At 43.3% G+C, this 13,371-nt stretch overlaps 1 protein-coding gene across 2 annotated transcripts; it reads right to left on the bottom strand.

Moving 5' to 3' along the window:
* Nucleotides 1-400: 400 nt before the first annotated feature.
* Nucleotides 401-10,822, bottom strand: LOC112577432 (iroquois-class homeodomain protein irx-2-like). Of its 2 annotated transcripts, XM_025260505.1 has the most exons (7): nt 10,460-10,822; nt 9,908-10,196; nt 4,516-4,677; nt 3,634-3,719; nt 2,964-3,120; nt 2,509-2,683; nt 401-2,285 (listed from the first exon to the last, which is right to left on the bottom strand). In XM_025260505.1, the coding sequence occupies exons 2-7, from the start codon at nt 9,980-9,982 to the stop codon at nt 1,924-1,926; spliced, it is 1,017 nt and encodes a 338-aa protein (XP_025116290.1). In that variant the 5' UTR covers nt 9,983-10,196; nt 10,460-10,822; the 3' UTR covers nt 401-1,923. The 2 variants fall into 2 exon arrangements, with proteins under 2 accessions (XP_025116290.1, XP_025116289.1); XM_025260504.1 differs by having other exon boundaries at nt 9,908-10,822.
* Between the last annotated feature and the right edge of the window lie 2,549 nt (nt 10,823-13,371).

Raw genomic sequence — 13,371 nt, 5'->3', positions numbered from 1 at the left:
GCTCAGCGACACAGGTATGTCTGAGTGTATTGCATGGTCGACCATTAGACACTGCTCTAAACATGACACTTATGTATTATACAACTGTCATTTGGGGAAATTAGTCAATTCACAAGTTTATAATGTCGTCTTTGCATCTATGTAGGATACTGTCCAACTCTGTCTTTGAGATGTCAGTCTGACCTACCTATCCACCCAGACACACACACCCACACACAAACGTGTATCACACCCACACACACACACAAACCAGACATGAAGACTAGTATCATTTCGGAGGTTATAGCTAAAGTGTTAGCTACTCCAAGTGATGTTTGTGATAGTCTCATGACATTCTTTGATGATGGCACTATTTTCGCCGTTATCTTTTATTGATGAGTTCTGAGCAAAGAAAATGAAATAAATGACACAGAAGAACACATTTATTTTCGTGAGCAAACTGTAAACTAGAGGAATGAGTTTACCGAGTTTATTGTCTATAAATAGCTTTTGAGCAACATAGAGTTGGTCATCATAACTACATGAAACCACTGTAGTACTGCTCGTGCAGAACTACTCACACATAGACACACGCGTGTATTTGCACGAATACCCGCAAGCACGTGCACAAATATCCAAACATTTGAGTAGTGAACCCAGTTCTCGCACGGGTTAGTCATTTTCAATGACCGCCTCCGAAAACCTGATGTTTAGTTCAGGTGCGAGGATGTCACGAACAGCAGGAGCCAGAGGTTCGTTTCTCGTACAGCCAGTGAGTGCTGCTCACAGTCCCCCTAATGTTTCTTGTCCAGTGAGCCGGTGATGAGATCAAAAATCCCTTTCCCATCCACCCGATATCTCATAACTTGGTCAGTAGCAGGACACAATGAACACGCAATACTTTTCACTACTTAGTAATCAAGTGTAACTTAGTTCACCTCCAGGGACTGCGATGATTCATTACAAGAATACACCGGATGATGTAACGGCTGCTGGACTGGACTAACTTTCCAACTCACAGCTGACATTCTAACTACCAACATGTCTAGGGACAGTCAGCTCTCTACAGCACATCATCCATTAAAAAGAAATTGGGAAATGTCAGTCACAGACACGCCAGTCAGTGGCAGTTGATGTGCCAGAGGTACTTGTCATGACAGTCATGACAAGCGCTGCCCATTCCCTTCTTTGCTGTTTGAAATACAACCTCAATTGTTGCTGACAATGACAAATGTTTAACTTTTTTAAAATTCAGTTAAACTAACTGTAATTTATTTTCATCTAAAACTTAAGAAAAGGAATGGACGCACATGAGATGCCAGACATTTTTAAAATGCTGTTTGACAGGGAGTGATAGGGGTCCATAGGGGTCAGGAGTGGACTCAGGCCCCATCACAGAGATTCCTCCCGGCTTTGAAGATTTTGTAAAGATTTTCATCGCATGTCCAACGTCTTCTGTGACACCAGTGTTGAAGTGGCACAGTGGAACTAGCTGGCCACTCGGTCAGTTATGTGTACAGAGCTCTGTCCCTCCACAGAAATTATCACAGTACAGCCACCTAGCTTCCGCCATCATTTGCAACGGCCGGAAGTCGGAACAGTGCATGCAATGACCAATGATGAGTAGAGAAAAATATTTGAACCAATAGAAATAGAAGTCTGCTACAATGTAAACCCTGTAAACTGAAGCATCCCAGCCATCTCTGTGACAACGATGGCAACGGAATCACATATCTCTCTCGCGCACACACACCTGCAATCTCTTTCTTTCCTCTCTCTATCTCGCTCTCTCTTCTCTCTCTCTCTTGTATTGTTCCTATTATGTCGCTCACAAGACTTTCCGACTCGCTGCACTTTCGTCGGTTATTTGACTAATGTATTTTCCACACAAGCTAGTCAGGGAAGGCCCAGTTCTATGGGGAGAGGAAGGAGGGACCACTCTGTTTAAGGCTTGACACTTGGGGTCGTGTTTCTGACCTCTGACCCCGCACTAGCGCCTCTGACCTCATCATCGTCGGCCTTTTCTGTCTGTTTATCTTCAAGACCAATGATGGCGGAGATGGACCAGATGCGTGGCTTGGCGCCCGGACTGGCCTGGCTGTTGTCCTTGCTGCTGGCAGCCACCGCAGGCTCCAGGCCAGGTGACGTCACAGGTGCCGGCACTGACGTCACGGGTGGACACACGGTGTGCGAGGCTGGAGGCTGTACACTGATTGGTGCAGTTCTCTGGACTGTGGGATGATCATCGTCATCACCATCCACAGACACGTCTGACAGATCGTCATAATGGCTTCTCCTTGTGAGATCTGAAACAGCAGCAGACAAATGCTATTAATATTTAAAGTGTGCGATATTTACCAGAATTGCCCTCTGGGACAAATAAAGTCTTATCTTATCTTTACTTTTTACGACTCATTATTCACGGCAATTTTTGGTAAAAGTTGTCGACAGCGTTGATAAAAGGGTTTGAGGAAGAAGATGAAGATGAAATAATTTTTGTAAGCACTTTACTTAATTCCCGCCTCTCACCTTTGCCCGCAGATCGTCGCTCATCGTCAGAGCTGATGACTTTGTCGTCGTTGTCGTTGTCCAGGTCATCGTCTACGTCACTCGACATGTGCTTGTCCTGATCAGGGCCACCCTCCCATTGACCTCGATTTTCTTTCTTCAAGCGTCGCCGAGCGTTAGCGAACCACGTGGACACCTGCAACGGTTGTCACAATATTGACTGAAGGCTTTGACTTAAGCATTAATTGTTGTGTAAACATCTACACACGTGCAAAATATGCACGCACTCAGGATGGCACACAGACATAGACACACGCACGCGCGCATCTTTAGAATCCTGTTTGTGTGTATATATATGTGTGTGTGTGTACTTTGAAGGAGCGAACAACGTCTACGCGTTACAACACATTGACCTCTCACCTAATAAATTAGAATTTGAAGTATAAAAGTAAAACTACTGTTTAGCATCGCCCTACCTGTGTGAGTGTCATCTGGGTGATGATGGCCAGCATGATCTTCTCCGCCTTGGTGGGGTAGGGGTTCTTGCGGTGCTCGTGCAGCCAGGCCTTGAGGGGCCCCGTCGTCTCCCTCACCGCCGCCTTCCGTACACCACCCGCATCCAGCCCCGCGTACCTGTCACGTGATCACACTTACTGGTCACATGATCACATTCAGCTGCTAAGTGACATACGGTCACACTTGGTTGTCACGAGACCTGCGCTGTCATGGCAACTTTGTCCAACTAAGTTGTGTAAGTTAGAAATATATTTTATTTAATGTTTCCTTGTAAGATCGCCACCCAACATTGCATACCTCAGTGTATTGGTAAGAATCTAGGAACTGCTTGTGCAAAATACATCGAGGTAATTCACAGATAAAGACTGGACAAGAATTATAACAATGTGAATGTATTTCTCATCATGTCCAGTTTGAGAAAAGCAGAGATTCACAAAGAAACTGATCCCCTCCTCGTGTACCCATGAAATGGTCCTTGTGGTGCAGACCGAGCGCCATTGCTCGCCAAGGGAAGATGTCCGGGTAGTTGGGAAGATGTCAGGGAAGAGATGTAACAAGGGTACAGGACTGAAGAGAAAGGGGTGGGGCGCTAAAAGGTAGAAAGTTTGTTAAAGACAGACGGCAACTCACAGGTAGGGATGATAGGCAAGAGCTGCGGCAGTGTAGGGGCCACCCAGTGGTATGGTTCGGGTAGAAGGCGACTCCTTGCCTGTCACCTGTGGAAGCAGAAAAAAGAAAACTCGGCTGTCAGCAGATTTTTTTACACAGTGTCACCGCTAGATAAATTTTTTTAATATTTTCCATTCTGGTTGCACTACAGACATGATATCACAAAAAAGTCGAAAAGACTTTACATGAACGATGACGAGACTATGTAACAATACCGACAAGACTATAATAATTATAAGAATGAAGAGAAGACTATAAAAATAAAATGTTTTGATATAAAACAACTATATATGGTATATAGCAACAAAAATTTTGTCATTTTTTATAATTTTTTGAGCTACACAAAGAGTGGCGAGCGGTGAGTGTGTCGGTCCAAAGCTCCTTCAGTCTGTCTTTAATCTGAAGTCCGTCTGGTCTGTTATTTTTTTGTTAATCTGTCTTCAAATTGTTATCTTTCAGTCTGCTAATATGTCTTTAGTCTACTAACGTTTCTTACTGTGTCTATTACATTAGTCAGTCAGTCACTCTATCTATTAACCTATTATCCATTATTCTTTCTCCGTCATTTATAAATGTGTTTTCGGTCTATTACTCTGTTACTCTGTGTTCAGTCCACTATTATCTCAATTTGCAAGTCTGCATATATTCATCTGTCTTCAGGTTATTATTCTCTACTCGTCTCACTCCCCACCCCACCCTATGTCCATGTTGTCGATCAGTCAACTGTTGTCTTTTTGCTCTTGAATCGTCAAACTTTTCAAAACATCTGGCAAAAAATATCTAAATAAATCTGTAGAAGAGTATGATAATATTATGCCAGTCCCACAGGGGGAAGCTTCATACCTGGGCTGTGGAGAAAGGGGACAGCTGAGCACACAAAGCAGGCGTGGGAGACGAGCCGTGCGCCCCCAGCGGCCCCCCGACACCCCCCACCTGACACAGACACACGGCGCGCCCCGCGCCTGTCACTGTCACATAGGGCCTGCCACTGGGACACAGCCCCCTCTGTAACAACAAACACACAGACACACATATGACTGGTGTGCAGGCTACAGGTACTAGTCAAGTCTTGATACAGACTGAAATACCCCACTGCTGCATATCCCCCTCCCTTAGTAACCGTTACCTCCAGGTTACCCTCTGGTGACATGTCAGCCATGTATCAACAATTTATTTACCCTTCAGAAGTTTCCTGCAGCCTACAGTCGGCTGTAGTAGCTATGCATCTTTTATTTGTGGTGTTAAAGTAGCTATATGTACATTTTTATTAGTGGCACACAGACTAAAGTAGCTATGTTGGTATTGATGGTGGCACATTGGTTAATGTAGCTATATGTTGTTCTTGGTGGCACACAGACTAAAGTAGCTAAATGTTTTATTGATGGTGGCACATTAGCTAATCTAGCTATATGTTGTTACTGATGGTTGCACACAAGCGTGTGTGTGTTGCACTCTGACAACGGGTTTGTTGACAATGGTTCTTAGGACCTGTGTACTGTAGGTACACATTCTCATGACACATGTGTCATCAAGTTTGTTAAAGCTTTGACTCAAAGCGGGGATTATTTGTGTTGTGTCCATCATGTGTCTGTCTAGATGATAACTGGGTAAGCGGGTGGATGTTGTGTGTGAGTGCGAAGTTCGGGTAGGTATGCAGTGGATTAGAGTCTGGTTCGTGTACAGGGACAAACAAACGTCAGCATAAATACTGGTTTTCAACTTATTTGTAAACTCTTCTGGCATCACTGAACCTACTGATTACACGGGAATAAATATGAGAACAGTCCGGCAATAATAACATGTCAACACAATCTGGCATAGTCAATACAAGATGGCAATATCATTTGATATTAAACACAGTGTCGCAATTATATGTTACAGTCAACATAGTGCTGCAACAATAAAGAAGTAATCAACATAATTGAATCTTATTTTCTCGAGACAAAGTCCCCAACAACATATCTGTGCTGATTTGACAAGAGTGTGGTAATGACTCTCCTCAATAAATGGTGAAATGGAAGACTGATTCACCTTTAAGCTGAGTTATTCCTGTCTGCTTTTTGCCGATCACAATCGTTCAGTGCTCTCCTCCAACCCTACCCCACACACCCCGAACAAGACGGTTATGTAGAACGGTTTATCAGCAAACATATTTATATATAAAACAACAACAATGGAGGTCATGTGAGAATATTATGATGTAAACAAAAGCTGACATTTATTTCCTTATTATGTCAACAAGTAAAGGTTGAAAGACATGTTTCTAAATAAATAGAGATATTCCCTATTTCCCTAACAAATCTGAGAACATTTTAAGTGAGTTTGTTTATATAGGTATACAAACCGTCGGTAATATCGGTTAAATGAATTTATGCTATAATTAATGTGCTAGCATAACCTATATATATATACACACACAGAAATGTCAGAGATTTTGTGGCCTGATAAACCGGCTAATTTTTTTTATTTTTTTTTTAAAAAAGGCTTTATATCAAACATTCTTGCCGCTAAAACCTTTTCTTGTTACTTTTAAAAATGATTTTTTTTCCCCTTTTGTCTCTTTCTTTCTTCTTGACTTTATTTTCTGTGGTCGTGGTGTGAATTCAGGGGTGAACTGATGCTCATTTTCTTTCATGTTGTAAGAGCAAGATATTTAAGATACATATTATCTGCTCGCCGCACATCCAATTATTTTGATGAGTACCCCTATAAACATTTCCGAGGTACCTTAAGTGTTTCAAGTAAATCTGTTAAGTAAAAATACTGTCAGCAGCTAATCTGCTCAGTTAAAAAATACTGACAATAATCTATTGAGTAATAAATACTCACAGTATATAATCTGTTGAATAAATCACAAAATTAAGTGAATGCTGTACTCTGTTTTAATTAGCACATAAAAATTATTAAACATGAACTACTTAAGATTAATCTCAATTTTGTAAAATCGCTTAATTAATGTTTGGTGAGATATTCATAGCTGTAATTTTGAACAATCTGTTTTATACTCGATATTTATATTTATATTCATAATCTAGAACAGTATAACAAGTAATAAAAACAAACTGAAGCATTAAGAAGGATCAGAAAGGACTTGAGGAATCTGAGTTAATCTTAAAACCTGACTTGAATGAGAAACAAATCATTTTCTTGATGCCGCACACCATCTGTCATGTAGCCCCGACCTGCATTCTACCCAGAACAACAGTCCTGCACCCTTTGTCCACAACCTGTGACCCCAACTCAAAAGCAAACTGTCAACCACACGTGTTGGGTGGGTGGGTGGTTGTTCCACATCTTCATCATATCAACCTCTACAGAGCGAGTATAGTGACAGTGTGCAGCAAGCAGCTGACCTTTAGTTCATTGGAGGGTCGTTGTGTGATTCTGGGATGTGACAGAAAGTCGGTCAACTAAAGTACAAACAAGGGAATACTATAAAATCAGTCAACTTAAGTACAAAGGTAGATGTGTCCAGCCAACCAGAATGGCATTCAGGAAAACTTCCATTTAAAATTTCTTTAGTCAGGGGTTTTTTTTTTTTTTTGTTTGTTTGTTTGTTTGTTTGTTTGAATAGGACTTTGGTCTAAACTATTTGTTATATTTTTAACATAGTATTTTTTTACTCAAGCCTTTTTTTACTCAAGGAGCCGTGCTGCTAATAAAATTCAAGTTTATTACTGAAATTACAGATCATTGTTTTCAACATAAAATATTGCATCACTATTCCATATTTGAATCAACTCTGTTTTATCAATAAACACTAAGGTACACTTTAACTTTTAGATGATGGACTGAAATTTGCAGAGGGGATATTATTTACAATTTTTCAAAATGCTTTAGTCCACCGCAAATTTAACATCTTGAAATAATAGCATTAATAACACAGACACAATGACTCACTGTCCGTTACTGCGGCTGTTGCGCCTGAATTTCGGGTCTGAGTTGCACTCGAGGACATCAGAGTTTTGTGAACTATTTATTAATCTAGTAATTTGATCAATTAAAAAATAGTTTTGTTGTTACACTTTCATACGTGTCTGCAGGTGGCAATACTTGTAAGAATGAATGTTAATAATGTTATAGATATTTATGTGAATTTTTTTAAAGACGTGTTGACGATTATCACTACAGATAGTCTGTTTCACAAGGTGGACAATAACAGGCGATACTTTATTTATAGGCGTCGCCCCGGACAACGAAGCAATGTCCTGAGCTTTTTGCTACTGAACCAGCCGGACTAAGCTGTGTTTGCAAACTGTGGCCACTGAACCAACTGCGATAAACAGGGTTGGCCAAACTTTACGCCGGGCATTTGTAGGGGAGTCGCAGGACAGCAAACCTGTCACAGGGCCCTCACAAAGGGCCCTCGCACAAGGCCCTCGCTCAGGGGCCCACAAGCACTCGCCGTCAGCAATTTTAAGCGTCCAGATAACACGCGCTACGTCACAGAGGATGCTCGTGACTTCTCTGCAATAAGATGTGACGCGAGCAGAGGTCATGAGCAGTGTGACGTGACCAGCAGCCATGAGTCGTGACAATAAGCTGTGCAAATCTCGCATCCTGACGCCAGGCCGAGACATCAGATGGGACTGGTGCTGCTGATGACCCGGACCCCGTGCACGCCCGTCTCCCGGGAGATGGTCGCGTGCGCCAGTGCTATGAGTCGCCTCCCACCGCCCGGCAAAGACGCCGGCGCACGGCGAACTTCAAGTCGTTTCGCGAAACAAACCATATGTAAATTTGATGGGCAGCGAGCTTCATATCGGGTATAATCACCCGCTGACAGCACCCGCCACGCTCTCTGGCACGCGAGTCGCTCCCTAACACTCACTTTGCTCAAGTCGCTGTGTGAGCGGAGCTGTCTGTGGACAGGAAGACAGGAACTGTGTGTATAACTGTCTGTGGACATGAAGACAGGAACTGTGTGTATAGCTGTGGATATGAAGACAGGAAGAGTGTGTATAAGAGCAAAGCTCTGTGGACATGAAGACAGGAACTCAAGAACTGTGGATAAGAAGACGGGAGCTTCATAAGAACTAAGACCTCAGCTGTGACGAGAAAATGCGAGATGTCTGTGGACAAGAATATGGAAGCTAAGGACAGGAGCTGTGTGACCCTCCGGGCCAGAAGATCAACAGTGAGGCGGGGTGGGCTAAGGGGTGGCGGAGAAAGCTAATCAAACTGATCAGCAAATGAATCGAAGCAAAGATGGTAGGGGCGGGGAGAGAAGTCAACAAAAAGAATAACTAACAGCAGGACACAGCGCGGCACCTCATTACTCACCCTCCACCCACTTCGGTGAATCACTGTGATCAAATGATCACACACCCGGAGGTGAGGAGGATGCCAGGAAAAAGAAAATGTGAAGAAGTAGTAAATAAGGAATGACATCAGTAACCAAACTCAGACCTGTGCTGCTGATAAACATTTCATTGTGTGGGCGAGATAATGAACGACTGTACATCTGTCGTCTCTAGCTTTCTTTTTTTTTTCTACCTCTCTTTCGCGCTCTCTCTTTCACACACACACACAAACCATCTTCGCCAACAGACAGACAAGTATGCACGCGTTCGCGAGACTATGTACCTGAGAAACAAATACAAGTAGCATTCATTGTCAGCAAGCTATCTCAACCTGTCGAGCGTTCCCCCCTGATGGCGAGAGCTTACGTTTGTGTCCAAACACTGTGCTACGGTGATTACGAAGGAATGAACTGCACACTGGGTAAAAATGAACTCCGGGGTTGGGTATTTCAGATCTCAGATAGGCGTATCTTGTAACGAGGACTGCGATAAAGGGCTGAGAGATGGCCTGGTGATAAAAGGTGTGGATCGAGTGTCCCGCTACTCGTGTCTCACGTTCTCGGTTCATCGAACAGGATTGTGAGACAAATACACGAACAACATCGCGTGCTCGTGTCTCTAACCTCAAGTGATGTGAATAAATAGGCGATTTCTCACTTCACTTATTTTGATGTACATTTAAAAATGAATCACCGTGCTTTATTTTTTTTTTCTCAGAAGGTTTCTGACACCTGATAAGAAATTGCGACTGCCAACAAAAAATCATTCTGACCAGACAAGCTGACAAATCCACTGTTGACAGAAAGTCTTTGCATTCAATTCACCCGCCTGGTGTGGCATAAGCAAAAAATCAATAATAATAATAATAAAATAAATAAAGGAAGGAAGAAAGAAAGAAAAAACACCTTAACTTGTTTAAAATGATGACTTACCTGACTTAACGCTGTACCGACATCAGTTAACCCAGGTGGGTAGTGTGCGGGTAGAGCGAGGGTGGGTGCAAACATGGTGATAGCAGTAGTCACAGCAACGTTCCTCCAGTAACAGTCAAATATTTCACCAGAAATGTACAACAATATCCTGCTTTGATTTTCCGCCAACCTGTCTCAAGGTATCCTGCTTCGATGTGCAAGTCCTGCTTGTCCTTTACGGCATGGCGGTCACCATCCTGAAGGCTTGCGTATAGAGCACGCGTCCTCCGGTGCTTGCGTGCGGACGGTTCTGGAACAATTATCAGGTGGTGTTCACCAAACTGATGTCACAGAACTCAAAGTATAGACTACACACCCGAACAGACTCCTCCTCGACACACTACTCCTTTCATCAGCCGCCCGCCTGCAGGTGAAGTCCAACACTTCTACACCTGACACACCTGTCCGCGAGTTGTCTGTCAGTGTGTGTCACGAGGAATTAAATACAACAGAACACAACACTCGCTAAATTTTCTGTTAAAAACAGTTCTCCTGGCGTGGAGGTATGCTGACCTTCACCTTAGATGGCACTGGCCTGTGGAGGAGAGGCGGCCGGTCGGTGCGGCTGGCAGTGGCTGATATTGTGCCACCTGACGAGTCAGCGACTGTGACAGCAGTGTTGGCGAGGTGTTGGTGTACTCCGGGTGCCGCTGCGTGCGACAGGCGCTGCTGTAGGCCACGTACCTGTCCGCAATTAGCAGACACACCTGACTGTCCACATCTCGTCTGCTCGCCGTCTTCTAGTCACGCGCTAGTCCACAGGCCTGCCACGCCGGCCGCCCGCTGATTGGCTGTCCCTGGCCAGCCCGTGATTAGCCGCTCGCGCTGCGACCCATGATTGACTTGATATGAAACCACGCCCACTTCCGCCCCTCTCATTGTGTGGGCTGTCAGACGGCCGCATGGCTGAGACGTGTTTATCGTTGGCTGAGTCAACCCGTTGATCGCCCGAAAATAGTTTTATTATATCCGCTAAATATTCAAACAGGACGACCAACAACCGTCGTCCAACAGACTTTTTTTTTCAAATAAAATGTTCCAGAGATGTGAGGGGAATTCACTTGTTTCACTGCCCACGTGACACTCATTTTCCTTTAATGTTTTCTTGTCGCAGGTAAACTCGCTGCCACACTCACCACAAAGTTTGTCAGTTAACAACTGTCCTCCACTTTGACTGAAAGATTGTGTAGCGGTTGTCGTCGGTTAAAATAACAAGTGTTTTTTAGTCAGTTTTCTTCTAATCTGGATTTTATTTTTGTGGTAATTATTACAATCTTTGTCTCAATGTCAGCTTCTGAGATAAAGTTTTCATGGTGTTACAAGAAAGCGGCGATTTTAAAATGCTAGCAAAAACTTTGTAACAGTAGGAAATAACAGCTTGTGAATTGTAGTATTGAAACAATAACAGCGATTCTTCATGATGCATTGTGTTATGAAGTATACTCAAGTTTAATAATAATAATATAGCACCATGTCCCAGCCCTATCTGCTTCAATATCAAATGATAGAAAATCTATAGCAAACATTCTGAGAAAAATTTCCTTTCGTTTGTCTTTACTCTTTACAAAAAAAAAAACAAATTAAGTTTTTCCTGAAATAAGTAGGCAAACTGAGATAGAAAGAAAGAATAAAATTCTGTAAGACATGGTTCCTATGTTTGATTACTGCAGATTGTATTGATGGTGTCTGAGAGAGAGACTGCGTGGATGAAGAGAGAGGCGAGTGATGGCGACTGCACCGGACGGTAGGGTCCTGGGGCAAGTTTATGAATGCGATGAGCCAACATCTGATGATCATTGCAGATTGTCGATTTCCGCGGTCTTAGCAAGTTAATTTTGATATTTAATACAGCCAGACACATTTATTTTGGTGAATCACTAGTCTTCTCCGGCGAGATTATCTCTGTCCTCAAAGGTCAAAGCTATAATTTATTCATGACCCTCATATTTTACACTATGAGGTGCTAAACTCAAGACTGTCATTGTTGACATCGTTGATGCCGCGGGGTGAAAGGTTTTTAAACCCGAGTGCGTCCATGATGAGCAATAAAGCTGCCGTCGACTCTCATTTCTGATTGGACGTCATCGGCCACGTGACCACACGATCCTGCGCGGCGCTGTTCTTCACACTCGACTATGGTCGATGATTGCGGATAACGAGAGCGAGAGAGAGTGCACTTCGTCGCCTCCTTGGCCTGTGGGTGTGAGCGAGCCATGCGCCTGACAGCTTGTCACCCAGTGTTTATGCACTCGTCACACTCCCCAACATCACCCAGGGACTGGCCCCACCTGGCCCCACCGGTTCGTCACGCCGGTGACGTGCCAGACTCCATGGAGACGGAAGGGACCGTGAGAAAGATGGACTCATTCAATCCTGGAGTTTTTGTCTGGGGGCTGAACTGGCAAGTCCCTCCCTCCACTCTCTGTTTAGAAGTCATAAATGCCAAGCGAAGGAGCTGATCAGGTGTGTGATATAGGTGTTTAAGGACCAGCATTCAAACTAATAAAACAAGAGTAACTTTATCCTTTTCTCCACCCATCCCTTCACAGCTCTGTCTCTCTCATTGTCGGCGATTCCTACAAACTGTCGGCAACTCAGATGGACTGTACATATGTTTGGCTGTATACCACCCCCTGGTGTCTTGGTGTCCTGGTGGCTTTGTTCACCTACTCTGTACTCAGACACCTGTAGCACCTGTAGCACCTGCACGCCTAGCTCCAGCAAATCGTCTGTGGAAGGTTGGTGGGTTCGAAGAAAACAGGTCTTGGGTGGATTTCAACAGAGAGTTTTTAACTTCACAATTTCGCATCTTAACAATGACAGCTGCTGAATAATTGTATATTTTTGGCTTTAACGGCTTGCCCACAGCGATCATGACATCAGGCTTCATTTTTTTTTCAGGCTGTTTAACACCAAGCAAATATGTGTTGAGTTTGCGAAATTGCGTTCGTTGGGTTCGTTTGTAGTTTTGTGTTTTTTTTTAACATTTTATTTCTGTGATATTGCATGTCAGAAAAGCAAATTGCAGTTAATACAAGGATTAAGATCATCCCTGCTGCAGTATTTCCCAAGTGATGTGCAGTTCTCATCATAGTCAACACGGGAAAGAAAAATAGTTTCTTTAAGTAAAGCGTTAGTTAGTTAATAAAGTCTGTATACCTCAACCTAAATTCTACTTTCTGACATGGCTGAGGGACGAAGGGCAGGAGTTTGGATTATATGCTAATGAGGCGTTGGCCAATCAGCGAGCAGACGATTGGGAAATGAGTCTGGACTAAACTTCGGGGAATTTATATCTGATTTGTTTGTTTATTTTAAAATAAATATCTTTATGGATTAAACACGTCAAATTGAAAATAAGTTCGCCCTCAAATTAACCTTTTATTCTCCCTTTACTTGAAGTCTGTTTCCGGAACAGGAGCAGG

The sequence above is a fragment of the Pomacea canaliculata genome, linkage group LG12 (assembly GCF_003073045.1).
Source record: "Pomacea canaliculata isolate SZHN2017 linkage group LG12, ASM307304v1, whole genome shotgun sequence".
Lineage (NCBI taxonomy): Eukaryota > Metazoa > Mollusca > Gastropoda > Architaenioglossa > Ampullariidae > Pomacea > Pomacea canaliculata.
The sequence above is the reverse complement of the archived record's forward strand: the minus strand, read 5'-3'. Positions and strand labels throughout refer to the sequence as shown.